Genomic DNA, 26,870 nt, shown 5'->3' with positions numbered 1-26,870 from the left:
TCAGGTGAACACTTTGAGGAACTCCACCAGGCGGGGGTCCTTGTAGAGCTTCTCCTCCAGAGCCAGATACTTCAACGGGGCCAGCTCCTTGTGTCTGGAGTCGGAGAAGAGGGGTGAGGCATCATAGCACCGGGGGCCCAGCCCCCGGCCGGCACTCCCCAGGGCCCCCCGGCCCCTCACCGGCTGAGCCGCTGCTCCAGGATGCGAATGCGGAACATGGCCTGAGAGCAGTAACTCAGGTACAAGTCTTCATCCTCGGGTGTCAGGGTCACCTGGTTCTCCTGGTACCACTGCTGCTTCTTCTGCAGCTCCTGGGTCTCCTGCGGGCACAGGCAGGCAGGGGGGAGCGCTGATGACACCGGCTCTCGCCCGGGTTGCAGGATGCAATCCCACTGGTCACCAGACGGCCCCAGGGGGGTTCATCCCCCTGTCCCTCCCCATGCAGGCCAGGAAGGCAGAGCAGGGGCCGCGGACTGTCTCGGTGGGAGCTTCTGGGTCGTATTTGGAGGAATACTATGTCTGTGAGGTAGGAGCAAGGGTCAGGACTGAGACGGCCACATGCCTCTGGACAGGTGGCTGAGATTTTCAGAGCCTCCAATTTCTGGTTTGCAAAACAAGTGTCATTGTACCCCCCATCCCCCCCCCCACACTTCTCTCTGCGACAATTGTTACAATCACAGCAGCAACTCGGTCTGCGCCTGACCAACAGAAATGGGTCAAGAACCAGGAGCTGTTGCAATGCCACTCACCCAGCACCTCCCCCCAGCCATCGCTCCGCCTCTCCCGTCCCCTGCCCACCCATCTCTTCATCCATCTGATGGCCGGAGGCCAGCCTGCCTGCTTCTTCCCACCCATCCTTCCTTCCCTCCAATCATCTTTCTCTCCCTCTATGTCCGTCCACCCAAAAGACAAGAGGAAGAACTATCCAGTGGTTTGGACTCCCCGGCACTGACATACTCAGCAGCCCATCTCAAGTCCAGGAGGTGTGGACAGCAGCCCGGGGCCATGCCCCGCAGGCCCGCCCCCGACCCCCGCGGGCATGGGGGCCCTGGCTGCACCTTCTCGAAGCGGGCCTGGATGAGGTTGGCCTTGTCGATGAGCCGCTGCTTGAAGTCGCTCAGGCACTCATCCTTGAGGCGCACAGCCTGCCAGCGCGTCAGCTTCTCTCCCGGGGGCAGCTGGGCCAGGAACGGGGCCAAGTAGTCGAGCTGGGCCTCCATCTGCCGCAGGTGCTCCTCGTGCATCACGCGCTCCTGTGGGGGCAGGGCATGAGCCGTGTGATGGCACAGGGCCAGGCAGCACCAAGATGGGCCAAGGAGGGGCAGGTAGGTGTGGCTCCCGCACCCGTGTTCACTGGTAACAGCCAACTCTTGTTTCTTTTTTTTTTTTTTTTTTTTTGAGATTTACTTATTTATTTGAAAGAGATACAGAGAGAGAAGGAAAGAAGGGGGGAGGGAGGGAGGGAGGGAGGGAGGGAGGGAGGGAGGGAGGGAGGGAGAGAGGGGAGGAGGGAGAGAGGGGGGAGAGAGGGGAGAGAGAGAGAGAGAGAGAGAGAGAGAGAGAGAGAGAGAGAGAGAGAGAATGAGAATCTTCCATCTGCTGGTTTACTCCCCAAATGGCTGCAATGGCTGGAGCTGGGCCAGGCCAAAGCCAGGAGCCTGCAACTCCATCCAAGTCTCCCAGTGAGCACTCGGCTCATTCTCCACTGCTTTCCCAGGTGCATTAGCAGGGAGCTGGGTCAGAAGTGGAGCAAGTGGGACTTGAACCAGTGCTCTGATATGCCGTCCCGCCGGCTTTGCAGGTGTTGGTTTAACCCTCTGCTCCACAACGCGGTCCCTCAGACGGGATGTTGTCTGTAACCACACAGCCTGGGACCTGGCAATCTGTAGAAGATGCTTATTGGGTTAGCACCAATTGGAATCTACGATGCTAAACTGGAAGCTGCTGGTAACTTCTCATTTCTCCTTCTCTTTGGGAATTCTCATTGGCTGACGGGAGCCGGTGAAGCTGGAGAGGTGGGGCTCTGCCCTCTCCTGGGACCTGATGCCCTGGCCTGCTGCTAACCCCAAACTATTTCTGGAAACCTCCACTCAGTTGGTGAAAGGGATTCCGAAGCTGGCCTAGAAAACCAAGCTGGCCCTTGCAACCCGAGGGTGTAACTGAGCACCACGCGCTAAGAGGTCTGAGGCCAGAGTCGCTTGCTGGGGCCATGGGCCCAGGCTGCAGCCTGGTGGGAGCCCCGGCTGGAGTGGAGCCACACAATCTTAATTCTTTATGCCAGCTTGGCTACTGCCCCTGCGGGTGGGGAGAGACCTGGCCCGGATCCCGGGGCTCTTTGGGATGAATTAGAAATGGCCAACTCGGGGGTGTTTGGTAAAGCGGTTAAGCCACCCACTCTGAGTGCCCGAGTTCCAGTCCTGGTTCCTCGTCCAGTTTCCTGCTAACGAACACTCCGGGAGGCAACGGTGAGGGTTCCAGAGCTTGGGTCCCTGCCACCCATGTGGGAGACCCAGATGGAAGTCCAGGCTCCTGGCTTCAGCCTGGTCCAGCCCCAGCTGTTGTAAGACTTCGGGAGTGAACCAGCAGATGGAAGATCTCTCTGCCTTTCAAATAAAATTCTTTTAAAAATTGAGAGAGCGAGCGGGCGCAAGCGAGCTCAGCAGCCAGGATGACCACATCGTATCAGTAACTTCATCCTCTCTCAAAGAATTTCCCAGCAGGACCCAGGGCCCTCTGGGGCAGGGCTTGGGGCGGGGCTTGGGGTGGGATGTGGGACTCGCCATGGCCTCGCGGTACTCCTTGCTCTTCTCATTGCGCTTGGTGTCATAGATGGAGACGGTGAGCGTGTGCGCCTCCTCCTCTTCCTCTCGAAGCTTCAGGATCTCCAGCACCTGCATCGGGAGGTCGAGGGGCACAGAGAAGACGCCCCCACCCCCACCCGTCGCCGCTCACCTGCCCGCTGACCGTGGGCACTCACCTCCATCTCCGACTCCCAGGCCTGGTGTCTGGACAGCTTCTCCTCGTTCTTGAGCTGCATCATGGTCTCGTACTGGTACAGAAGCTTCTTGGTGTGCTCCATGGGCTCCACCTGCGGGACAGCCGCCGCCGTGACAGACGGGCCGCCAGGGTCAGCGTGGCAAGGCCACGTGCGTTCCAACCCACCTCTGCCACTTCCCAGCTGTGTGACCTCAAGCAAGTCACCTGCCCTCTCTGGGCCTCGGATGCCTCACCTACTTGGGTGCACATAATAAGAGAAGAGGCGCTGAAGACAGAGGGGCTAAGGGGAGGTGTCGGGAGAGCGAGGACTTGGCTTGGAAGGTGAACTCCAGCATCAGGCCTGGGATCTGGGGTCTGCTGTGACAGGGGCCTGGGGCGCCGACCAGGAGGAGTGGTCTTGGCCTGCTGGGTGCCCTTTTCTGGTGGGAAACGGAAAATTTTCAGAGAGAGAGAGAGAGAGAGAGAGAGAGAGATCTTCCATCCGCTGGTTCACTCCCCAACTGGCCACAACGGCCAGGGCTGGGCCAGGCTGAAGCCAGGAGCCAGTAGCTCCACCTGGGGTCTCCCATGTGGATGGCAGGGATCCAAGCATTTGGGCCATCCTCCATTGAACCCAGGAAGCTGGATCCGAAGCAGAGCAGCTGGGACTTGAACAGGTGTTCCAGCGTGGGATGCTGGCACTGCAGGCAGGGACTTAAGCCCCTGGGCCACGGGTGGGAACTTTGGGTTTTCCCAAGGAGGAAAGAGGAGTTTCCTGGCCGGGATTCACAGGTGCCCCTCCCAGTTCTCCCAAGTTGCCAGGAACGGGGTGGGGGTGGGCCGCTGCCGCCCCACGGTGGCGGGCCTACCTCGAAGCTGACACACATGTCGGGCGTCATGATGACCTTGTTGCCCTTGCTGTCGACCTCGGTGCGCCGCAGGAACTCGCGCCGGGACGCGGTGATGTAGTCGTCGCGGCAGTGGAAGCGCAGCTGGATGCGCTCCTCGCTGATCAGAAACACGCGCTCCGCCACGTCCTCGTCCGCGGGCTTCGCGGGGTTGCGGGAGAACCGCTCTGTGATTTTCTGCAGGGCCAGCGCGTGGGCGAGTGCAAGGTGAGGAGGAGGAGACTTCTCCCCGTGCTCTAGGGACTCAAGGGTCTGGGGCCAAGCAAGGCAAAACACCACCCCCAACCCCACCCCACCCCACCCCGCCCCTGCCATGGTTTCTCAAGGCCAAGCAGCTCCAGCCCTGTGTGGTGCTGGGCCCCTTCTCCAGCTCCCTTGACAAGACTCGGCTTGCTTACTGCAAGCGATGGGGAGCTCACCACCTCCCCAGGACGCCTACGGCATCACCAGACATTCCTTACAGCTAGAAGGGGCGTCTTTGGTAGGCGGATGTTAAGCTCATTCACCAAATAATTTGTAATGACATGGAGGGAAAGAAACCCACATCGTTTGAAGTTCGGTGGGTGATACGGAGATTCTAACCCCTGATCTGCACCCTACCCGTGGACCTCAAGTTAGAAAAGATTCTCTCAGAACCAAACCTACTCATCCACAGTGATATCTGAGATGCCAGAGAGCTTTCTAGTTTTCTCTATGTATCTTCTTGTATTTTGCAAACGTCTGCTCAGGGGGTATTTCTTTTTTTAACAGGGAGGAAATACTACCTGCTTGGCCCATTGACGGAAAGCGGAGTCTGGCCCCAGACAGCCCCAGGGTCGTGCACGCCGTGAATGCTTGGTGCACAACGTGTGGAAGTCTCTCAGCCCCAGGCCGTTTGCCAGAGCACGTGGCAAGCTCTTACCACCATGGGCCGGGGGTTGGACTCTGAGCTGTCTACATCCGGCTTCTTGGTCCTGGATCCGAAATTGATGTGGCGGTAGGAGAGGAAGTCTGCGCGCCCCTGATAGTGCTCTGTCATCGTCTTGGGGGTCTCCTCCCGCTTTATCAGGCCATCCACACGGGCTGTCTCGTAGAACTCCATGACGCGGTCCATCTCGGGCAGCATGGACTTGTAGGAGTGTACTGGGGTGGGGGGTGGTGGCTGGGTAAGTAACCAGAGTGCAGGCCCAGAGAGAGACAGCTCTGCCCGAGCAACCAATCCCCTCTCGCTGACCGCCTAGGTTGCGTCCCACACCCCCCCGAAGAACACGTGCGTGAAGCCACTTTTGCTCTTTCTCGTTACCAGGAGCAGACTCGCAGCTGTGGAATGACCTGGTAAAAGGCGGACACGGCTTGGCTTGCTGTCAGTGGCTTCTGCCCGGCTGTGCTCCAGAAAAGCTGTGCCATTCACTGCCTACCCACGGCGAGGGGCAACCGCGTGCTGCCTCCCACGCCTGTCTGCACCCAGTAGGACCGTTTTTAAAGCCATCTTTCCAACATGAAGGGTTGTAAGATGGCCCCTTATTGGTCCCATTTCCTTTTTTTTTTTTTTTTTAACTATACACTGGGCCTAAGCTTTGCTTTAAATTCTTGCTTGGGGTTATTGGGTCTCTCCTGAGATACCTCCTCTCCTCCCTGCTTCCCACCCTCACCGGCGCTCTCCGCCCTCTGCCTGGCCCTTCGAGGGGAGGCTGCTTGCTGCTACCGCTCAGCACCCTCTCCCAATCCAAAGTGCCCTCTCGATGGGATCCTGCTCAGTCTTGAGCCCTGGATGGGTGCGGCCCTGCCTCCAACCTCCCTGGGGAGCACTGGCCGCTTCCCCTAACTGCCCACGCATCAGGTGTGCCGAGCCAGGCAGCGGCCACCCGAGAACCTTGTCGGTGCCCAGGTGCCCGTCTCCCTGCCCCGGGGCCGTGTACCGCGCAGGGCCTGGGGGTGGCCCGGCCGGAAGTAGTCGGTGTGCAGGCCCGTGGTCTTGTTGATGTGCCTCAGCTCCAGCATGTCCTCCCGGTTCTGGTACCACTCCTTGATCTCCACAACCTCCGTACCTGTGGGGCCGGCAGACACCTGCTGCAGCCAGGCCGGCTCCCCTGCCGCTGCCCGCTGTGCCGGCAGTGGCCACACGCACACCGAGCTGGCAGAAGGGCCGTGCCCACGGCCACCCAGCGCAGCCCCCCAGCCAGAGCGAGCCTTACACTCCAGGTCCTGGTAGGTGGTGAGGCGGCTCACGAGGCCGTTGCTGTTGAGGTACGGGGCCCACTTCTCCAGCTTGGCCCTCTTGTACTGGATCACCTTCTTCCCGTTGGGGCAACGGGTCTCGAACGCTGTGTGCACAGAGCTGGAGTCGCCTGGTGGCCCAGCCCTGCACCGCCCGGTGCACTGTCTGCGGAGCCCCTCCAGGCCTCAAGCCCACCCTGGGAGCCACAGAACAGCTTGGGGGACTGCCCCACCCCTGGAGCAACTCAGGCCAGGCAGAAGCACAGACCCACCCAAGGCAGCATCCACGCCTGACCAAAGGGATAGTACTGCAGCCAGGCCATGTTCTCGCTCACTGCCAGGCCTATGCCTGTGTGGGTCTCTGCCAGAAACGCCCACCCTTGCTGGGATGACCCCTACTCCTGGAAGCCCATTCTGCCTGCTCATCTCCCAGTACCTCCCCCAGGACTCTGGGTATTCCCCATCCCCCCCACCCCACCCTGTGTTCCCATGACAACCACTCCAGCACTTTGCATCCTGCTGGAGCGGCCTGTGCCCTCCCGGTGGGCCGCAGGTGGGACCTCGGCAGCCAGCAGACCCCAGTGTGGGCGAGATGGGCCCCGCCCTGCTGCCCCCTCCACTTGCCTCTGTCTGGTTCTGGCACCCTCTATGCCCTCTGCGCATTGCCCCCGCCTCTGCTGTGCAGAAGGTATGAAGGAGGGGGAGGGGATGCCCCCCCCCCCAGCATCCAGCACATGTTACATGAACCCTCCTGTGTGCCAGGCCGTGCCAGTGCTGGGACCGCACAGCTGAGTGTGTGTGGTGGAAAGGAGCGGCCTGCCCTCGGCTGTGGAGCTCTCCGGAGGCCCAGGCACTGGCTCTGGAGAGGGTGAGAGGGCCAGAGACCTTCTGGGGAGATCTCGATCTGTTCCACCCACGAGGGCGGCATGTCGAAGCTCTTGTCCTCGTCCTCCTTGCCCTGCGGGGAGAAGGGGTGGGCAGGGTGGGTCAGTGCCTTGCGGGAGAGATTGTGGTCAAAGCCAGTGGCTCAGCCCCGCAGGGGAGCCAGCCAGGACATGGAAGGAAGGCAGGCAGATGATTAGCTCTCGCCAGGGCACCCACCATCCCCTGCACCTGCGCCCCGTGTGTCCAGCACTTTGTTAGAGAGAAGCTTCTGGAGTCCGGTGGACCCAAGAACCGGCCTCTAACACCAGTGAGCCACTCCAAGCCTCAGTTTCCCTAACTGTAAACTGGTCCTCCTGGGAGGCCAGAGTGCTACAGAGAGGGCGTGGGACAAGCCTGGCTGATGTAATGATGACTTCCTTTCCTCTCTGCACCTGTTTCCCCACTGCAAAACAGGCTCGGTCTGGACAAACGGTCCTTAAAACAGGTGGCCAGGGAGCAGATGCGACCTCGGTCACTCTTCCTCCACAAGTGCTGCTCAGACCCGACTTCTGCTCATCTGATTTTGGGTCCTGAGTGGTCAGCAGAGAGCACTGTGAGAAACCTGGGACATGGGGTGGGATGGGCTAGAGGCCCTGGTTTGTCCTGGGGGGTCCACGCTGAGTCCTGACTCTTAGGGATGCCCCCTTGTCAACCTCTGTGATGGGGTGAGGGGCAGGCTGGAACTGTGTGCGGGTGCTGGGAATGCCACTGGCAGAGACAGGCTCTCTGGGCATGAACTGGGCCAAGCCTCAAGGCCAGCAGGGGGTGCCAGTGTCTTGGGATGGATGGCAATAAATAGGGGAGGCCCCTGTGCTTAGCACAGATGCGGAGCCAGCATTCCACATGGTTCCCCAGGCAGGTGTACAGCTGGTACAGGAGGTAGAATGGAGACGCCATGGGAGCCCAGACCTGGAGCCGGGTTCAAGTCTCAGCTCTGCCAGCTACTGGTTGTGGCACCTTGGTTAAGTTTCTTAACCCTGATATAGGAGTCTTCCCATCTGTGAAATGGGGTGAAAAGAATCACGGGTAATAACTAGAGCCCGCCTCGCTGGGTGGGAGGGGATTTAAACGGGCTAATTCAGATTGGACACCTGCACCAGAGCCTGGTACTCAGGGAGGGCCCTGTGTGCGCAGCCTGGACAGTGCGCTGACCTGGGCTCAGCCCGGGGCCTCTGGACGGGGACGATGTCTTTGTTTTTTTTTTTTTTTTTAAACAGGCAGAGTGGATAGTGAGAGACAGAGAGAAAGGTCTTCCTTTTTGCCGTTGGTTCACCCTCCAATGGCTGCTGCTGTCAGCGCATCTCGCTGATCCGAAACCAGGAGCCAGGTGCTTCTCCTGGTCTCCCATGGGGTGCAGGGCCCAAGGACCTGGGCCATCCTCCACTGCACTCTCGGGCCATAGCAGAGAGCTGGCCTGGAAGAGGGGCAACCGGGATAGAATCCGGCGCCCCAACTGGGACTAGAACCCGGTGTGCCGGCGCCGCAAGGCGGAGGATTAGCCTGTTAAACCACGGTGCCAGCCAGTGACGATGTCTTTAAAGAGGCACTGAAGCTAAAGTGGTCGTGGAGCAGCCCTAACCCAGCTTGACTGCTGTCCTTATAAGCAGCGGGGGTTGGGACAGGGACTCAGAGGGGAGGCTGGGCGAGGGCCCAGGGAGAAGGCGGGCTCGGGCCCTGGTCCTGCCAACACCTTGACCTCTGGCTTGTAGCCTGCAGAACGGTGAGACCATGAGTGTCTGCTGTTGAACCACTCCACTGGTACGACATTCTGAGAGCAGGCCTAGACTTGTCATTGCCACTGTGAGCTCGACCAGGAGCCCCTCCCCCATTTCACATACTGGAAACAACCCTGAGGCTGCCCAAGGCCGCAGAGCTGTAACTAAGGCCTGTGACCACCACCCACAGGTCCTCACGCGGACCTGCCAGGAAGGCCCCTGCTGACCCGGGGAAGGTTCTGGTCAACGACCTTTGGAAGACCTCCTAGGACAGACAGGAAAGGTGTGGCGATGGGTGGGCACCGAGGAACGGCCGGCCCTGGGGCTTGTGCAGAGGGCTTTTATGTCTCCACTCCCAAAGGAGCAGGGCCACCCCTGAATGGGTGGGAGGTCCCGGGCTGGTCACTGGGCCTGTGTGGGCCTCACTTTGTCCATCTGCTTGGAGGAGCCTATAACCGGCCTACTGGTCTACCTCTGCACAGATGCACCTGCTAGTAAAGCAGCCATGAGGCTGCCGGGAGTGGGACAGGGGCAAGGCCTCCTATGCACGCCCCATCCGTGGGCCGCAGGAACTCACCAGGTTTTCCACGTCATCATCATCGTTCACTCCAGAGTCGTCCTCCTCGGTCAAGGACAGGTGGGGCTTGTCAGTGCCCAAGACCATGTATTCCCACCTCACAGGGTCTCCCAGGTCAAAGACCAGGTCCTGAAAGGGTGGGGGAGTTCTGAGTGCGCCCCTCAGCCACTCACACCCCCACTTGCTCCGTGGGGAGACAGGGCCGTGGGCCTGGGCTCAGGGAGGCAGACCTTCAGTATCTTCCTCCTCTCAGCGGGGAGGGGGCAGGAACCCCCTCCCATCACCAGTCCCCGGTGAAGACGACCCCTACTGCTCCCTGTAGGAGCCCAGGGAGCCGTGCACACGCGCTCACCCGGCCCCAGCTCGTGCAGGAAACAGGGAGCCCCAGAGGCGGCACACGTGGAAGCTGGCCAGGGAGGCAGGTGGGGATCTCTCCTCCCTGGCACGGCTCGGGTCTCCTCTACCTTCCCCTCACCCAGCCCACCTGAGGCCAGGGCCACAGGAGCCTCAGCAGTCCCCAGCTGCCCCAGGGCAGGCCCCCTCCCCTCCTCTCCCCCTCCACACCAAATTGTGCTGCCAGGGAGATCCAAGGTAAAGGACAGCTGCCCACCGGGGCGTGCCCTTAATCCTGCTCTCAGAGGGGGAGGGGTGGGGGATGGGAGCGAGACCCCTCATAGCTGAAACAGGGCTTGGGGCGGCTGAAGCTTAGTGGAGAGGAGCCTGGTCATTCAGATGTCTGCATTGCTTTCAGTGGTCACTTTTTTACGTAGCGACTAGCGGTGAGACATTGTCCTTTGCTCCTTTCACTTAAAACTATCTCTGTGGCAGAAGCAGAAGCGGGGCAGGTGCTGGTGCAGAGGTTAGGATGTCACTTGGGATGCTTGGATTTTTTTTTTAAAGATTTATTTTATTTATTTGAAAGAGTTACAGAGAGAAGTAGAGAGAGAGAGAGAGAGAGAGAGGTCTTCCATCTGCTGGTTCATTCCCCAGATGGCTGCGACGGCTGGAGCTGCACCGATCCGAAGCCAGGAGCCAGGAGCTTCCTCCAGGTCTCCCGTGTGGGTGCAGGGGCTCAAGCACTTGGGCCATCTTCTGCTGCTTTCCCAGGCTACAGCAGAGAGCTGGATCAGAAGTGGAGCAGCCGGGACTAGAACCAGTGCCCATATGGGATGCCAGCACTGCAGGCAGCGGCTTTAACCCACTGTGCCACAGCCCCAGCCCCAGATGCTTGTATCTTACAACAGCCACTGAGCTTGAGAGCTGGCTCTGCTTCCAATTCCAGCATCCTGCTAGTGTGCACCCTGGGAGGCAGCAGGTGATGGCTCAAGGACGTGGGTCTCTGCTACCCACACGGGAGACCTGGATGGAGTCCCCAGCCCCCGCTGCTGTGGGCATCTGGGGAGTGAACCAGCAGAGGCAAGATCATGGTCTCCTCCATTTCCCTGCCTTTTAAGTAAAAAAAAGTCCTTAACATAAAGCAGAACCGACTGGACGGGCTGCAGCCTGTGGCCCAGGGCATGTCTACACCGGGCAGTCTCTGTGGATACCTCACCAGCCTCCCACCCCCTAAAGCCACTTCCCGTTGCTTTGAAGAAGAAAGGAGCCGTTCTGATGCTCAGGAGGCACAAAAGCTGACAGCCAGCATCCTGACGCCTTCCTCCATGCCCTCACTTGCTGACGCGGTCCTTCCGACCTCACTGCCGCCTTTGTCTCACAGCGTCCGGCATCCGTGACCCCTGTCACTCATCTCCTTTGCCTGGCACTGGCACTGGCGTGGAGGGAGGCCACGGTCTCCCGGGATGCAGGACCCTAGCGGTCACAAGCCTGGGCTCTGGGCAGGGTACTCTTGGTTCTGCCCTGACCCTGTGGTGTGGAAGCGGTCATTTCACTTCCTCAGGCCTCAGTTTTCTCGCCTGTAAAATGGCTCACATCCAGTGGAGAGCCAGCAACTCTCCGACACCCCTGCTGAGTGTTCTTTCCCACACCCTGTGAGGTCACTGAGGGACCAGAGCACCTAGGTTCCGTGCACAAGGAGGGGGCAGGGGTGTAGGAGTGCCTTTCTTTGCTGAAGGCAGAATTCCTCTTTCTCCCAACTTCGTACTTCTACACAGACTGCACCAGAGCGGTCCGGTGTCTGCTCCCGCCGTCTCCCACAGGGGGCGCAGCAGGCCCTGCACAGGGAAATGCAGTCCCAGAGCAGAGGGGGCTTCTCCATGGCGCTCCTGCTGCGTGCCAGCCACGGTGCTGGGAGGCCAGGTGCCCAGCGAGCCCGATCCCCGGGGTCTTGCCCATGGCAAGGTGCCTCCAATCTGAGGAGGAAGAGAAATCAAGCCAGCTGGACTTGAACTTGGACAGACAGGCGCCATGTCCCCACGCTCGTTTTCCCGGGTCCTCTGTTTCTGGCCAGGCCGGTTTCCCAGAGATCCTGGGCTTTTGGCTCTCTAGTGCACACTTCCCAGGTTGAGCCAGGCCGAAGCCAAGAACCTGGAACCCCGGCTTGGTCTCCCACATGGGTGGCCGGGGCCCAAGCACTTGGGCCCTGTTCTGCTGCCTTCCCAAGCACATTGCAGGGAGTTGGCTCAGAAGTAGGGCAGCCAAGGCTTCAAATGGCACTCAGACAGGATGCTGGTGTTAGACGCAGCAGTTTAACTCACTGTGCCGCAACACTGACCCCAAGAAAGGCATTTAAATTTAAAAGGCACAAATGGATTAAAAGGACAATAAAGGATTAAAGGCACAAATGGATTAAGAGGACAGTAACACACACATGCAAAAATAAATCTAGGGTGGCTATATTAATATCAGAAAAATAGATATCAGCACAGACATATTATTAGAGCTAAAGATGGTCATTTCAGAATGTTTAAACGATCATGATAGGGGCCGGTGCTGTGGCGTAGTGGGCTAAGCCTCCGTCTGTGGCACTGGCATCTCATATGGGCGCAGGCTTGTGTCCTGGCTGCTTTTCTTCTGATCCAGGTCTCTGCTGTGGCCTGGGAAAGCAGTGGATGATCACCCAAGTGCTTGGACCCCTGCATCTATGTGGGAGACCATGCAGAAGCTCCTGGCCAGCTCTGGCCGTTGTGGCCATCTGGGGAGTGAACCAATGGATGGAAGGCCTCTCTCCCTGTAACTCTCTCTCAGATAAATAAAAAAATTAACATGATCATATAAACAGTTCATCAAGAGGACATAATAATCTTAAAAATTTCTCAATCTAGGTCGGCGTCATGGCTCACTTGGCTAATCCTCTGCCTGCGGCACCGGCACCCCGGGTTTTAGTCCCAGTTGGAGCGCCGGATTCTGTCCCAGTTGCTCCTCTTCCAGTCCAACTCTCTGCTGTGGCCCTGGAAGGCAGTGGATGATGGCCCAAGTCTTTGGGCTCTGCACCTATATGGGAGACCAGGAGGAAGCACCTGGCTCCTGGCTTCGGATCGGTGCAGTGCGCAAGCCGTAGCAGCCAATTGGGGGGTGAACCAATGGAAGGAAGACCTTTCTCTGTCTAACATTGCCTGTCAAAAAAATATTTCTCAATCTAACCTCGAAACACATGCAGCAAACACTGCTGGGGTAGAAAGGACAGAGAAATCCCAAGTTCAGTTTCTCAGCAATGTTGTCAGCAGCTGAAAGAGAAGTTGATAGAAAAGCAACAAAGCTTGAACGAGACTATCAATTGCCGTGCACCCTAAATGACATTTATAGAACGTGGCCTCAACAGGACACACATTCTAGTTGAGTGCAGGAAGCTCACCAAAAGAGACCATGTTCTGGACACCAAGCAAATCATAACAGAAACCACAAAATTTTGTTCTCTAATCAGTGCAGAACTAAATTAGAAACTAACAGTAGCAAGATCTCTGGAAATTTTCTGAATATCTGACAACAAAGTAACCCATGGATCAAAGGAGAAATGAAAAGGGAAATTAGTAAGCATTTTGAATAGAAAGAAAAGGAAAGCCCAATATAACGTGTTGTGGGAGCGGCCACTACAGCAGGCCTCTGGGAGGAAATCAAGGCTTCTATCACGTAGAAAATCACCGCAGATGGTGCGCAAGTGCTTGGGCCCTGGCTGCCCACGTGGGAGACCCAGGTGGAATCCTGCCTTCCCAGCTTGGGCCTGGCCTAGCACAGGCTGTCGTGGGCATTTGGAGGGTAAACCAGTGGATGGAAGGTCTCTCTGTGTATGTCTCTGTCTCTCTCTGTTGCTATGCTTTCAACTAGACGAAAAAAATTAACATTTAAAAGAAGAACTAGGGGCCGGCACTGTGTTGCAGCAAGTAAAGCCCCCACCTGCAATGCCTGCATCTCATATTGGCACTGGTTCAAGTCCTGGCTGCTCCTCTTCCAATCCAGCTCTATGCTATGGCCTGGGAAAGCAGTGGAAGATGGCCCAAGTCCTTGGGCCTCTGCACCCATGTGGCAGAGCTGGTAGAAGCTCCTGGCTCCTGGCTTCAGACTGAAGCAGCTCCAGCCCCTGCAGCTGTTTGGGAAGTGAACCAGTGGATGGAAGACCTCTCTCTCCCTCCCTCTGTCCCTCTGTAAACTCTGCCCTTCAAATAAACAAACTTTTAAAAAAGAACTAGAAAATTAAGAAGGAATGAAATTCAAAACAAGCATAAAGTTTAAAATAAAGATCAGAGTGGAAACCCATGATTTAGAAAATAAAGACCAGAACTGATTTGCTGCCAGGAGCAATATGATTGACAACACAGAAGTCACCAATGCAGAGGATGACAGAGGCGGCGTCCCTACAGACTCTAAGGTGTTAACAGGAAAATAAGGATCCAGTGTAGACAATTCCATGGCAATAAATTTGAAAACTGCAATGGAGACGGTTTTTAAAGACGGAAACTACCAATTCTCACTCAAGACGACAAAGCCTGAATATCTATTGAAGAAACTGAATCTACAGTTTATAAACCTGTGCACCAAAGAAAATCCCAGGCCCAGATAGCTTTGCTTATGAATTCTAGCAAACATTTAGGGTAGAAATAATATCAAACACGTCCAGAAAAGAATGAAAAAGCAAAACCCCCCGTCATTCAGCTGTGTGCTTGCCCATGTAGGCAGTCCTGAAGTCTGATTTGTAGAATTCGAAAGAAGGCTGAAGCTTAGCTTGACATGAGGATGGTTTTCAAAAGTCATTTGCATTTTTTAAGTTATAGGTTTAAAGTTTATTTATTTTTATTAAGGCAGAGCAGCAGAGAGAAAGAGGGACAGAAACAGAGACAGAGAGAGAGACACACAGCTTCCACTGGCTGCTTCATTCCCCCAAATGCCCACAGCAGCCAGGGCTGGGCCAGGCTGATGCTAGGAGCCAGAACCCCATCCAGGTCTCCCATGCTGGTGGCAGGGACCCAAGCAGTTGAGCCATAGCCTGCTGCCTCCCAGGGTGCTCATTAGCAGGGAGCTGGGTTAGAAGAAGAGGCGGGACCCGGCCCCAGGCACAGATGTGAGACCAGCGTGTCTCAAGCAATAGCTTAGTCTGCTATGTCACAATACCTGCCCCTCAATTGTGTCTTAAAACCAAACCACAGGGGCTGGCATCATGGCGTAGTGGGCTAAGCCTCCACCTGCGGCACCAGCATCCCATATGGGCACTGGTTCTAGTCCCAGCTGCTCCACTTCCCACCCAGCTCTCTGGTGTGGCCTGGGAAAGCAGTGGAAGATGGCCCAAGTGCTTGGGCCCCTGCACCCATGTGAGAGACCCTGAAGAAGCTCCTGGCTTCGGAGCGAACTAGTGGATGGAAAACCTCTGTCTCTCCCTCTCTCTGTAACTCTACCTCTCAAATAAGTAAATATTAAAAAATAGTCAAACCATACTGCAATACTGTTACCAAAATAAAACGGACAGAAAGTGTCCAGGGTTGGCAAGGATGCTGCGGAGCGCGGGAACTGTCATGTACTGCTGGGGGGGTGCCCACTGACACAGTGACTTTGGAAAAGGGACAGTGACTACGGGAAGTGAACTTCCTGCCTATCCTGGAACCCGCCACTTCCACTCCGAAGCATTTACCCGGCAGAAATGAGCGTGGGTGTTCAAGGAAATGCGTGCACAAAAATGTTCACACAGCACCGTACGGAGTAGTCCGGGCTGGAAACAGTCTCAGTGGGCAGCTGCAGTTTGGAGAAATGAGTTCCGAGGGCTCCAGATGATGGGAAATGATGAAGCAATGAAAACAAACACAGCACAGCTACGCGCACAGCAGGACCCCGATTGGGAGCGAAAGGAGCCAGGCATGAGCGCGTACACTGCGTGATTACAAACAGGAAAGCAACAGGTGCGATTAGAAGTCAGGCTGGGCTGGGCCGGGGCACGGTAGGTTAATCCTCTGCCTGTGGCGTCGGCGTCCCACATGGGCACCGGTTCTAGTCTCGGTTGCCCCTCTTCCGATCCAGCTCTCTGCTATGGCCTGGGAAAGCAGTGGAAGATGGCCCAAATGCTTGGGCCTCTGCACCTGCATGGGAGACCCAGAAGAAGCTTCTGGCTCCTGGCTCCTGGCTCCCGTGATGTGCAGTGGGGGAGGCGGCAGCTGATGGCTCAGGAACTCAGGCCCCTGCCACCCGCCTGGGAGACCCAGAAGGAGTTCCTGGCTCCTGGCTCAGCTGGAGATGGAAGATCTCAGTCTCTCTGCCTTTCAAATTAAATATTTATCCTAAAAGATGCTTATTTGACTGCAAAAATGTTTTTTGAAATCCGTATCTAATTTTCTTCACGATATGCATTTTCTGTGAATTTTTTGAAGACACGGGATGGCGGTAACGGAAGGCAAAGGGGCTTTCTGGGGGCGTGGGCAGTGCGCCCCTTCAAGAAGTGGCTGCAGGCACTGGCATTGCCAGCACCTGCCGATGTACCGAGCTTGCGCCTAGCCTGAGGGCACCTCGCGCGCATGTTACACTTCAATAGTGATCAAACTAATAATCCACGCTTTCAGAGGACACAGAAACCGAGAGAGAGGCAACAGTCGCAGCAGGACGGTGGCTCACGGGCAAGGGCCTGCACTACGGGGACTCGGCTACGGGGACGCCGCCGCACTCTCCCGAGTCCTGGCCGTGCCCGCCCCGACCCGCCAGGCACCTTGCAGTAGTTCCAGCAGTCCTGCATGTTGATCCAGTAGTTCTTGTGGTTCCAGAGGCTCTCGATGCCCAGGAAGTGCTCGTCCTGGGTGCTGTAGCTGCGGCCCGTGAAAGGGTCGATGAAGAAGGTCTCAGGCACCTCGCGCTTCCCAGAGAGCACCAGCACCCAGGAGTGCACGCGCAGGCCGTGCAGGGGGTCGGGCTTCGCCTTCTCCGCCTCCTGCACAGGTGGGCAACCCCGATCAGACGATCAGACGGGGCGGGAAGAGCGGCGTGGGGGGCCCAGAGACCTCCCCGGGGCTGGGGGCCAACAGGGGAGCCGAGCTCTGCTCCAGACCCCACCCTTGGCTTCTGGTCCTCCGTGAACCTGTCCGTCAAATGGGAGGGTGGGGCCGGACCTGGGGTTTGCAAACTGGACTCTGGGGATCTCCAGGTATCTGAGGCTTACTGGCTTTAAAAGCCTTAGAGCTGGGTGAGAATTCACCCCGATAAAGGCAACTCTTTCCTTTGGTAAAGCCACAGAAAGGAGGCGCATGGCTTCCTGTCTCATCCCCCTGGGAGCTCTGTGGCTGTGTCAAGTTCCTGGTGGTAGCTCCAGGGCCTGGCCCAGGAGCAGCTCAGGGAATGCACCGTGGAAGGAGAGGACAGGGAGAGGAGGGAGGACGTTGGAAGGAGGAATGAGGGACGGATGGAAGCATGGATGGCAAGATGGATGGGAGGGAGGGTGGCAGGAGAGGGGTGGGAGGGAGGGCGGAGGGTGGTGGGAGAGGGGTGTGGGTGAGAGAGGGCATGATGGCAGGAGAGGGGTGGGGAGGCGGGTGAGCAGGTGTGCACCAGTGAGCATGGAGCAAGGAGAATGTGAGATGCCGCACACCTCATGGACTCTGTCGCTTGGAGCTGGCTGACCACCCATGGGAGAGTCCCACGGGCTTGGCAGAGGCGAGGGGCGGTTGTGGGTGGGCCTCTGCCTGCCTCCTCTCCCAGCAGTCCCTCAGCCACAGCTGGGCCCCAGGGCGCAGACCCACCATGATGCGCTCCTGCTCCTCCCTCCACAGCTTCTCCTCCTCGGCTTTCTTCTCCTCCTGCCTCTTGATCTCTTGCTCCTGCTCAAACCTGCTGGTCAGGTCCCTGGGGGGCTTGATGGTGTATTTCTTAGGCGGCGGCTTTTCCTCCTTTTTGATCCTCTGTCAGCCAGCAAGGCAAGAAGGGCCGGCTCCGTGAGGCTGAGATGCCCCCAGCCAGCCCTGCCTCCCAGCTGCTCCACTTCCAAGCCAGCTCCCCGCTAACGCGCCTGGGACCGCAGCTAAAGGTGGCCTGAGTGCTTGGGCCCCTGCACCCACGTAGGGGACCCGGATGGAGCTCCAGGCTCCTGGTTTCAGCCTGGCCCAGGCTTGGCATTTGCGGCCATTTGGAGAGTGAACCAGCAGAGGGAAGATCTCTGTGTGTCCCCTGCTCTATGAACCTCTGTCTTTCAAATAAACAAATCTTTAAAAAAAAAAAAAAAAGGGAAAAAATAAAAGACAACTTTGGCTGGGCTGAGAGCACCGAAACCAAAGGCCAGGATGGAACTTTCTCTCGGTCTTCTCTTGAGGGCAGGACCTGGGCAAGCGAGGCTCTTCCGGCACCTCCACCCGCTCCTCACCCGCCCTCCGTCACAGCCCCCGCGCTGGGACCCTCAGGTGCTCACTTGGCGGGCGGGGGGGGGACACAGGCGCACCTGCATCTTGCTGGATGCCTCAGGCCCCTGAGTCCCTGTCCCCGAGCTGCGGACCCCCGAAGGGGCTTGGCCCGGCTAAGAGTCCTGGGACTAAGCAGTGGTGAAAGGTATCACCACCATATGAGCGTTTTCCCACCTAGACAGATGCTTTCGTGAGTCTGACCACTAAGAGTCATTTCAGAGTGCCTTGTGTGTTCAGGCAGCCCCTGGCCCATGTAAAAACAGGTGTGCGAACGCAGACCACACCACCCCCCACTGGCAGGGTTCTTTCTTTTTTCTTTTGCTATTAACATGGGGGTGGGGACTGAGAATCAAGTCTGCACATTTGCCACTTCCTTTCATGAAGAGGGCGGGGGCGTTTTGAATCTGATGCATCAGGTACAGCTGGAATAGTCTGACTTAAACTAGAAGTCACGTGGCATTTGTGAAATTCACCCAGGGCGGGCAGCACAGTGGCTGGCACTGGGTTGGACCCAGTGGGGAGTGACAATTAGGTGGGAGGTGGGGGCTGTGTGCGCTCACACATGTGGACAGGGGAGTTACCAGGGCGGTTGAAGGGCTGCCTGGAGAGAGGGCAAAACCAGGGCAGGGGCACCAGGAGCCTGGCTTACCTCTCGGGGCTTGATGGTGAGCGGGCACACCTCCCGCGTGAGGTCCATCTGGCACAGGTCCTGCGAGCCATAGCCGTTGACGCAGTAGGCGTCATAGCCAGAGCCGAGGAGCAGGGAGCAGAGCAGCGTGCTGAAGTCGAAGCAGTTCCCCTGCTGTCGCTTCAGGACCGTGGTGGAGGAGTACAGGTGCGAGGGCTGCGCATGGCAGGCGGAGTCAGCACCTGCCGCTCCGCCCCGCCAGCAAGCCCACCTGTCAGGCTGGAGTGCCTGGCGGGGTTCTAACCCTTGTGGGGCTCGGGATCCCGCCAAACACAAAGTGGACACCACCTAGCCAGTGCGATCCCCAGGTGCCTGCTATTTTAAGGGGCCCACAGACTTCCCCCGGAGGCGGGAATTCCGGCTTGTAGAAGCCTCTGGCTTTGGCCGCCTGATGGGGGAATTGGCTTCCCGTGTTCCCCTCTCCTATCCAGCATCCTCCCTTGCCTGTCTTTATCGACACCCCACTGTTCACCTCTTCCTCCCTCCCTCCGCTGGCAGAGAGAAGGCGCCCCAAGGTGGGGCGGAGGCCACAGGAGGCTGGGCGCCCCCTCAAGTCAGGCCAGGGGGCCAGGCTTGCTGTGCGCCCCCAGGCAAGGCACTGCCTCTCCCCACAGGAGTCTCTGAGGGGCTGTGGCCTGAGCCCACCCTGGCTTCCCAGCAGCCCCCCCTGGGCCCCAGGACACCTCTGTGAGCAGGACTCACCGGCTTGAGCGGGTCGGGCAGGGGCACCATGGTGAGGAAGTCGGAGACAAACTGGGCGCAGCCGTCCCAGTTGTAGAGGTCGGAGTAGGGCATGAGCGTGGGCCGGATGGTTGTGCTCACGAACTTCTGCAAGGGAAGCCTCGGGCAGCCCGGCGCTGCGGGTCCTGGGTCCCCCAGGGCCTTCCTCAAATCCCCGGGAGCCCTGGTGGGGCAGAGCAGCCCCCTTCCCAGAAGTGTTCGGTGGAGCAGAGGTGGTGACTAGGAGACCCCAGCCCCTCACGAGCTTATTCTGGATCCGGGTAGGAGGGGCCTTGGGAGCTCCCTCCCCCCAGCGCTCCCCCACCTCGGCACCAAGGGGGAGGCTCAGCACCCCAGTGAGTCAGAGTCAGAGTCAGGGTCCAGCCTCCTGTCCCCTAGGCCCCTCACAGGTGTGATCTTTCCAGAGGTTCCTGGCCGGGGCAGCTGAGGGCCAGTGCAGGCTCCTGCCCCAAGGCCAGCCCTTCCCAGGAATGGCAGAAAAACAGACCAAAGCCCCAGGACAGGCCCCAGGGCTTCTTCCTCACACCTGTGGTCCAAGGCATATCCCTGAGTCCCTCTGGGACTTGGTTTCCCCATCTGTAGCTGGAACGGTGTGGGATTCATGCAAAGGTAGCAAAACACAGGTGCACAGGCCCCACGGACCATTGTATTCAGACCACGTGGTGATTTTTAACACCTGTGCTGGCTGCGCGCACTCACAGACCAGCGCTTCCCGTGCAAATCCTGATCCCTTCTCCTCCTGACCTAACCCAGGCCTGGTTCTACCCCCACCCCGCAGCAATCCACGGCTGCCTCTCCAGGTGGGGCATGCGGGCTCATTCCCTCAGAGGCTGAGTTTGTGTGCTCCAGCCTAGAGGCTCTTGGGCCCACAGCCTTGCAGAACTGCCCCAGCCCCTGCACCCTGCCTGTCCCGGCCTTACGGGGACTTCACACTCGTTGAGCGGGTGCAGGAAGAGGGGCACGCGGTCCGGGCACAGGTGGCTGTACTGGCGGGAGAAGTTGTCTGCCACCTGCAGCAGGTGCTCCTCTCTGGGCGTGTTGGTTTTGTAGGAAAGGGGCAGCTTGGAGAGGTCAAGGGTGTCCTTGGTCGAGAGCCTGTGCTACAACAGGCACAGCGTTAGTCCCAGGGAGGCTTTGCCTGGCCCCTAGGGAGCCTCGATCCACCCGAGCCGCCACTGACTCCACCCCTCCCTCATTCAGCCTCAGTGACTATCAGCATCAACACCTGCAGTTTTAAAGAGCTAAAGGGACTGAGGCACAGAGAGGGTGAGTGAGTCACCCAAGATCACACAGCCAGGCAGAAGGAGGATGGCCACTCAGACCAGGGAGTCTGAAAGCAGAGCCCTCCCTCTGTGTCCTGATCCCAGCCCGGGTGCCACCACCCTGCCTGGCTCTTCCTGTGCCCAGTCCTGGTCCACTCTCACCGGGGTTGCAGGGCCCAGAGCCTCCACCCCAACACACTCACGGGAGCTTTGCCGGGCTGGGGAGTGGGGTCTCGGCCAGCTTCCTCTCCAGGTCTCTGAGCATCTCTGGCGTCAGGGTAGTCTCCTTGCGCGCCTCCACCGGCCTCATCATGGCCTTCTCCATCCTGTCCGCCCGTTCTGCCCGCTCGGCCGCCTCCTCCCGCTCGGCCGCCTCCTCCTCCTCCACCTTCTCCTTCAGGACCTCCATTCTGGCACTGTCTGGGGAGGGGTGACCCTCAGATCAACCACCAACAGCCGCCAAGCCCCACTGTGTATCCCTGGGATCCCGGAAATGGTTTCAAGTGAGCTCCAGCACACAGACCGGAAGTGATTCCCTCTTAAACTTCCTCTCGGTCAAGGACAAAGTCTCGTGTGGTGCTAGCACCTCTGTAAGCCCACCCCCCGTGCTGCGCCTCAGCCCCTGTCTGTGACCAAGGACACCATGGCATCGCCAAGCGCCCCCTTCCTGTAAAGGCAGTGCCCGAGAGGCACCTGCTGCAGGTGCCCACCGTCCCCCAGCGCGGCCACCTGTTCTACTTGCACAACTCCCTCTGACAGGCGGGGGCAGTAGCGAGCCAGCATCCCCAATGGGCCCAGGTTCAAGTCCTGGCTGCTCTATTTTCCTTCCAGTTCCCTGCTAAGGCACCTGGGGAAGCAGTGAAGATGGCCCAAGTTCTTGGGTCGCTGCCAGCCACGTGCAGACCCAGATGAAGCTCCCGGTTTCTTGGGGGAGTGAACCAGAGGATGGAAGATCTGTGTCTCTCCTTCTCTCTATCTCTGCCTTTCAAATAAATAAATAAATCTTAAAAAAGAGAAAAGCTGGTGCACATCAACTCCTTCCGGGTCTCCCATGTGGGTGCAGGGGCCCAAGGACTTGGACCATCCTCTGCTGTTTCCTCAGGTGCCACAGCAGGGAGCTGGATCATAAGTGGAGCAGCCGGGACTCGAACTGGCACCCATATGAGATGCTGGTGCTGCAGGGGCGGCTTTAACCCACTGCACCACAATGCCGGCCCCTCATCTCTTTTGATGGTTATCTTTTCTTCACAGTAATGATGCCAATGCTGTATGGATTGCTACCTCCCATTTAGAGGTTTTGATTCAATCCAAAAAGTGACTTGGTTTACAAAAAGCATTCACAACAGTCAAATGACACAGAATGTGACCAAAAACCCCACGAAGGTTCCAGGTGAGTGACATCTCATCTCAGCAAACTGCAGCCTGAGGCACAGAGACCAGAGAGACCAAGGCACGTGGATGAGGGGCGGGTGATAGGGTCAGCTCCTGGCTACGCCCTGTGTGGCTGGCAGACAGAGGACAGGCCTGGTTCTGTGACCCGCACTGGCCACAGAGCAGGGCCTGGCTGAGTGGACCCTGTTGTCCTCCCCAGAGATCCAGGCCCCGCCCCACAGCAGAGCCCCACGTTGGGGAGGGCAGAACTGTGCCCTCAAATGTTCAGCTTCCAGAACCTCCTGCGTGCTGGCCTGAGATGGGACCGAGTTCTCTGGCCAGTGAGACGTGAGCACAAATTCCCAGGTGGCTGATTACAGGGCCGAGCCCAGGAGGCCCAGCTGTAACTTTTGTCCTTTCTCCTCCTGCTGCCAGGAAGGTGACCTACAGCTGGGGTGGGGTGGCCATGGCATGACTGTGAGGTGACCGCACGTGCCTACTAAGGATGGCAGGTGGGGACACGGAGACAGAGGTCCCAGGGGATGCCACAGAGGCCCAAGTGCCAGCTCTAGACTTGTGTGGGTGCAGAGCTCAGCCTCCCCTCGCGTCCCTGCTCCTGGCTGCTCAGCGCCACCCCAGCAGACCCATCAGTCCCCGGTTCCGGTCTTTCCATCACCCCATCTCAAATGTCTACTTCCTCCACAGCCAACAGAGCAAGAGCCCAGCGAGGAGGAAACCCGACCCAACTCCCAGGCTATGGTGCGGAGCAGGGAGGAAAGGGCAGGTGTCCCCGTTTCTCATCACCCTGCAGAGTCGAGCCAGACCCCAGCGTGCAAAGGGGACCAGGAGGTAAATGCTGGCCCGCCCTCCCCGGGGAGGCAAATCGCTGGCCAGCAGCCAGGGGAGGGAGAAATGCTGGCTCTGCTCCCTGCTCCTGCTGGGCCCTTGCACCATGTCCTGCCCCTTCCTGGGCCTCAGTTTCCCCTCCTGCCAAAGGAAGGGAAGACCAGGGGCTTTTGCCCAGTTCTGACATTCTGTGCTCTAGGACTTGGGACGTGCTGAACGCTCCTGGTGCTGGAAGCCAGTCGGTCAGGGTCACAGCAGAGGCCCCATGTCCAGGAAGCCCATCCACAAGGCCCGTCCAGGACCCCGGTTCCTGGGGGACAAACCTCCAGCCAAACAGCATGGCTGGGCATCAGATCCATTTCAGCACCAAGAGCATGAGGCCCCGAGGCACTCACAGTTTAGTCAACAGCTACTATGTCCAGACCCCGTGCTAGGGCTGCACAGGGCTATTCTCACGGATCCTCCAACAACTCTGTGGTGCAGACCCTCTTACAATGCCCACTTTGCAGACAACAAGATTGAGGTCTAGAGACCTTCAGGGCACCACATACGGTCATAGCTAGTAAGTGGCAGATCTGGGATTCAAACCCATCTCTTCCTGGCTGTGTAAGCTGTGTGTTTCAGAGCCTAATGAGTTAGGAACATCCAAGAAAGGACGGTGGGAGGCAGGGACGTGGTGAGGAAGGAAAGGAGCAGGTCCAGGTGTCAGAGGGCGCCAGGAGTTACCGCGGAGCGGGCACTGGGTGGCCCTGAACCCAACGGTAAGAGACCCCAGGAAGAGGGGGGAGGTGGGCAGCTGGGGCCAGAGCTGCAACACCTTATTCTCCCCACAGCTGCTAGAGAAGGCCATCCTGCCTCGCTCCCTGGATCCTGCCCCATCCACAGGCCCTTCCCTGAAACCCCCTCCTCCCCTCTACACACACTAACGAAAACCTCCCTGCCCCCCAAGATCAGGGCTAAAGACCCCCAGGAAGAGGCAGCCCCCTCATCCCACGACCCTCCCCCTACCTCTGCCAAGCCAGTCCAGCCGCTCCAGCCCCCTGCTCCTTCCTCACCTCTCTGAGGACAGCCTGTGCTAGCTGTTAGCTGTCTCCACGGTAACAGCGTTCCCAAGCTGTGGGCTGGTCCCCAGAGAGGAGGCTTCTGGGAAATGTAGTCTTTGAGCTGTCCCGACTCCCTGGGCCAAAGTGTCCAGGTGATTAAACTTCCAGTTGTCAAACACAGCCTACAAGTAAATAATTATATTACAACAAAAGCAATAGGAGCTGGAAACTCACCCCTTCCGGATTTCCAGGCCCTGTGGTGACTCCCACCTTGGGAAGAGGGACCCCTTCGCCTTAGTCAAATCAGTTGAGGGCTTCTGAGTGCAGGGGAGCTGCCGAGGGCCACACGCGGGGTGGTTCCTCCTGGCTGCTGTGGTCACTCACCCACAGCACCGCCTGGGCCCCTGCCTCCCAGCCACCATGGCTTCCTTCCAGGGACACGGAGACCGGGGTAGCTGCTGGGGCAGCGTGGACAAGGCTGGACCTCTGACTTAGCAGATGGCGCGCAGGACAAGGAAAACCCGTCCATTACGGTAGGGGCCCGGAGCAGTGTTTATTTACTTATTTATTTTAATTCTTTTTTAAAGATCTATTTTATTCATTTATTTGAAAGGCAGAGTTACAGAGAGGGAGAGAGAGAAAAAAAAAAAAAAAAGTAGAGACCTTCTATCTGCTGGTTCACTTTCCAAATGGCTGCAACAGCCAGAGCTAGGCCAGGCCAAAGCCAGGAGCCAGGAGCTCCATCCGGGTCTTTCACAAAGGCACAGGAACCCAAGCACTTGAGTCATCTTCGGCCGCTTTCCCAGGCCATTAGCAGAGAGCTGGATCAGAGGTGGAAGTGGAGCAGCCAGGACTCAAATCAGCTGATGCTGGCATCACAGGCCACACACTGGTCACAGGTGCAGCTTAACCCACTGCACCACAGCGCCGGCCCGTCCCTGGCTTTAGATGCTGCGGCTAACCTCCCCCACTCCACTCCACTGCTGGTGTCCGCCGAGGTGTCCTTGTCACACAAACACCTCGGCTGTGGGGCGGTGACGGGGATTAGCTGGTGGTCTGCTGTTTCCTGTTTGAGAAGCCCTTCCTCATCTTCCCCGTGTTAACCCTACAGCTCTCACGCTCACACCAGAGCTCCCCTCTGTGTCAAGGGTTACGGGCGACCGTGTTCATTCAGTCTCACGATAACGAGCTGGTGTTTCTCCGCTGGCATTGGGGGCCACCCTCCCCACGTGGCCTGCCATCCTTGCTGAGTGTCAGCTCACCAGGTGTCCCCGGAGCTGACGCTGAGCCCTCTCTTCTGTTCCACTCGAGTCCTTTCCTATCCCTGCAGACTCCATGTTGGGCTTCTCACTTCAACTCTGTGATATCCTCTATAGCCCGAGGTCAAGTCTAAATTCCAGGTCCTCTTTCAGTAATACCGACTTAGCGATTTCAGGCTAGCAGCCTCCACGAGGAGGGGCCAAAAATAACTAAATAAAATGAGTTGAGATCTTTACTGATATTGCATTGAATTAATATGTGTCAAGAATTTCACATCTTCCGATATTACGTTGTCTACCCGAGGTAGAGCAAATGTGCCTTTTACTTCCGTGCATCGGTTGTGCTGTGATGACGTTACCAGGGATGAAGAGAGCAGCAGGCAGGGAGCCGGGGCGCCGAGGCCCCTCCCTGCAGCACAGCTGGCCGGCCCCGGGCAGGTGAAGGCCACGTCACGCTCCAGCCTGGTTGCATCCCTGTTGGGCTGGGGGCCAGGCCCTGCCCAGCCCTCACTGCCAGTCTCTCATCGAGTCCTTTCCGTCCTCAGCTTAGGGGTGGGGGCGGCTACTGCCTGCTCTGCTTCACAGGCTGAGAGGGGGAGGCGTGGGCCCTGGGCAGGGGCGGGATCTGGCCCCAAGGCCTGTGCTTAGCTGATGTCCCCCGCCCCCCCAGGGCTGGTGGAGCCACTCAGCGACAGTTCTGGGCCTGGGGTATGTTTCTGCTGTAGCCCCTGTTGGCCTTAGGAAGTGTGCGCCACTTGGTATTGGGGGTCACTCTTTTAGGGACCCCAGCCCGGTAGCCCCCGCCTGGCCCTGGAGTGGGGAGCCAGCCAGCAGAGGAGCGTGTGCCCAGGCGGGCCACACCTGTGCTCTCCACCAGCAAACCCGGCCGCCAGGGGCCTGTGGTCCCACGTCCCTCTGAGCATGTGTGGGAAAGCTCCAGGCCAGGCTGTCTCTGGAGAGGTGGGGGGTGAGAGAGTTCCTGAGCCCAGGGAAGCTGTGGGGGAGGGACTAGCAGTCCTGGGAGGCTTCGGCCCCACCCGTGGAGGAGCCGCTGGTAGACAGGCTACTGGGCCTCTCCCGGCCTCGCTTTCCTTGTCCCAGCTCGGAGCTGGACTTTCTCTAAGCTGAGAGGGGCTTAGGGAGCCAGCTGCCTCCTGCTGGGCCAGTGCTGGGCACGTTGTCATTGCCACATCACTCAGCACTCTCTGAACGAGGTGAGGACTTTCCAATCCCCATGTTACGGAGGAGAAACTGAGGCTCAGCCAGGAGAGGTGACACCCCCAGGGTGGCTCAGCTCCCCGGCAGCAGAGCCAGGACCCCAGGCAGCAACAGCAGACCAGCTGTCCCTGGGTAGGAGCCAAGACCTTTAGCATGAGAGGTGCATCTGAAGCAAGCCCCCAACACCCCAAGCTTGCCTGTGGAAGCAGATCACGTGGCTCAAGCGATGGAACGTCCATGCCCAGGGTTTCCCTCCCAGGGACGCAGCCACCTTGCACAAAGCGAAGGCCAGCTTCCTGTCTTTCATCCGTCCCTTCCCTGGGTAGGAGGGAGGAGGAGGAGCGGGACACCAGCCAGCCCTCTGATCCTGGCAATGGCTTCTCACCTACA

The 26,870-nt window shown here is 58.4% G+C and overlaps 1 protein-coding gene across 1 annotated transcript; it reads right to left on the bottom strand.

Moving 5' to 3' along the window:
- DRC7 (dynein regulatory complex subunit 7) lies at positions 1–21,152 on the bottom strand. Its single transcript, XM_062176019.1, has 17 exons — positions 20,947–21,152; positions 20,402–20,576; positions 19,443–19,568; positions 18,702–18,896; positions 17,399–17,557; positions 16,375–16,593; positions 9,297–9,425; positions 6,966–7,038; positions 6,059–6,187; positions 5,783–5,911; positions 4,786–5,006; positions 3,846–4,061; positions 2,978–3,088; positions 2,781–2,891; positions 1,059–1,253; positions 181–320; positions 1–94 (listed from the first exon to the last, which is right to left on the bottom strand). The coding sequence occupies exons 1-17, from the start codon at positions 21,150–21,152 to the stop codon at positions 1–3; spliced, it is 2,628 nt and encodes an 875-aa protein (XP_062032003.1).
- Between the last annotated feature and the right edge of the window lie 5,718 nt (positions 21,153–26,870).

The sequence above is a fragment of the Lepus europaeus genome, chromosome 19, assembly GCF_033115175.1.
Source record: "Lepus europaeus isolate LE1 chromosome 19, mLepTim1.pri, whole genome shotgun sequence".
Taxonomy (NCBI): Eukaryota; Metazoa; Chordata; class Mammalia; order Lagomorpha; family Leporidae; genus Lepus; species Lepus europaeus.
The sequence above is the reverse complement of the archived record's forward strand: the minus strand, read 5'-3'. Positions and strand labels throughout refer to the sequence as shown.

What these genes read in the sequence shown, in the direction of transcription:
- DRC7 (XM_062176019.1), bottom strand. Translation starts at nt 21,152, where the DNA reads ATGGAGGTCCTGAAGGAGAAGGTGGAGGAGGAGGAGGCGGCCGAGCGG. An exon ending in AGGAGCAGGAGCGCATCATG is followed by an intron (nt 16,594 to 17,398) that starts GTGGGTCTGCGC and finishes CCACCTGTGCAG; the next exon opens with GAGGCGGAGAAGGCGAAGCC. An exon ending in ATGATGACGTGGAAAACCTG is followed by an intron (nt 7,039 to 9,296) that starts GTGAGTTCCTGC and finishes TTCTCCCCGCAG; the next exon opens with GGCAAGGAGGACGAGGACAA.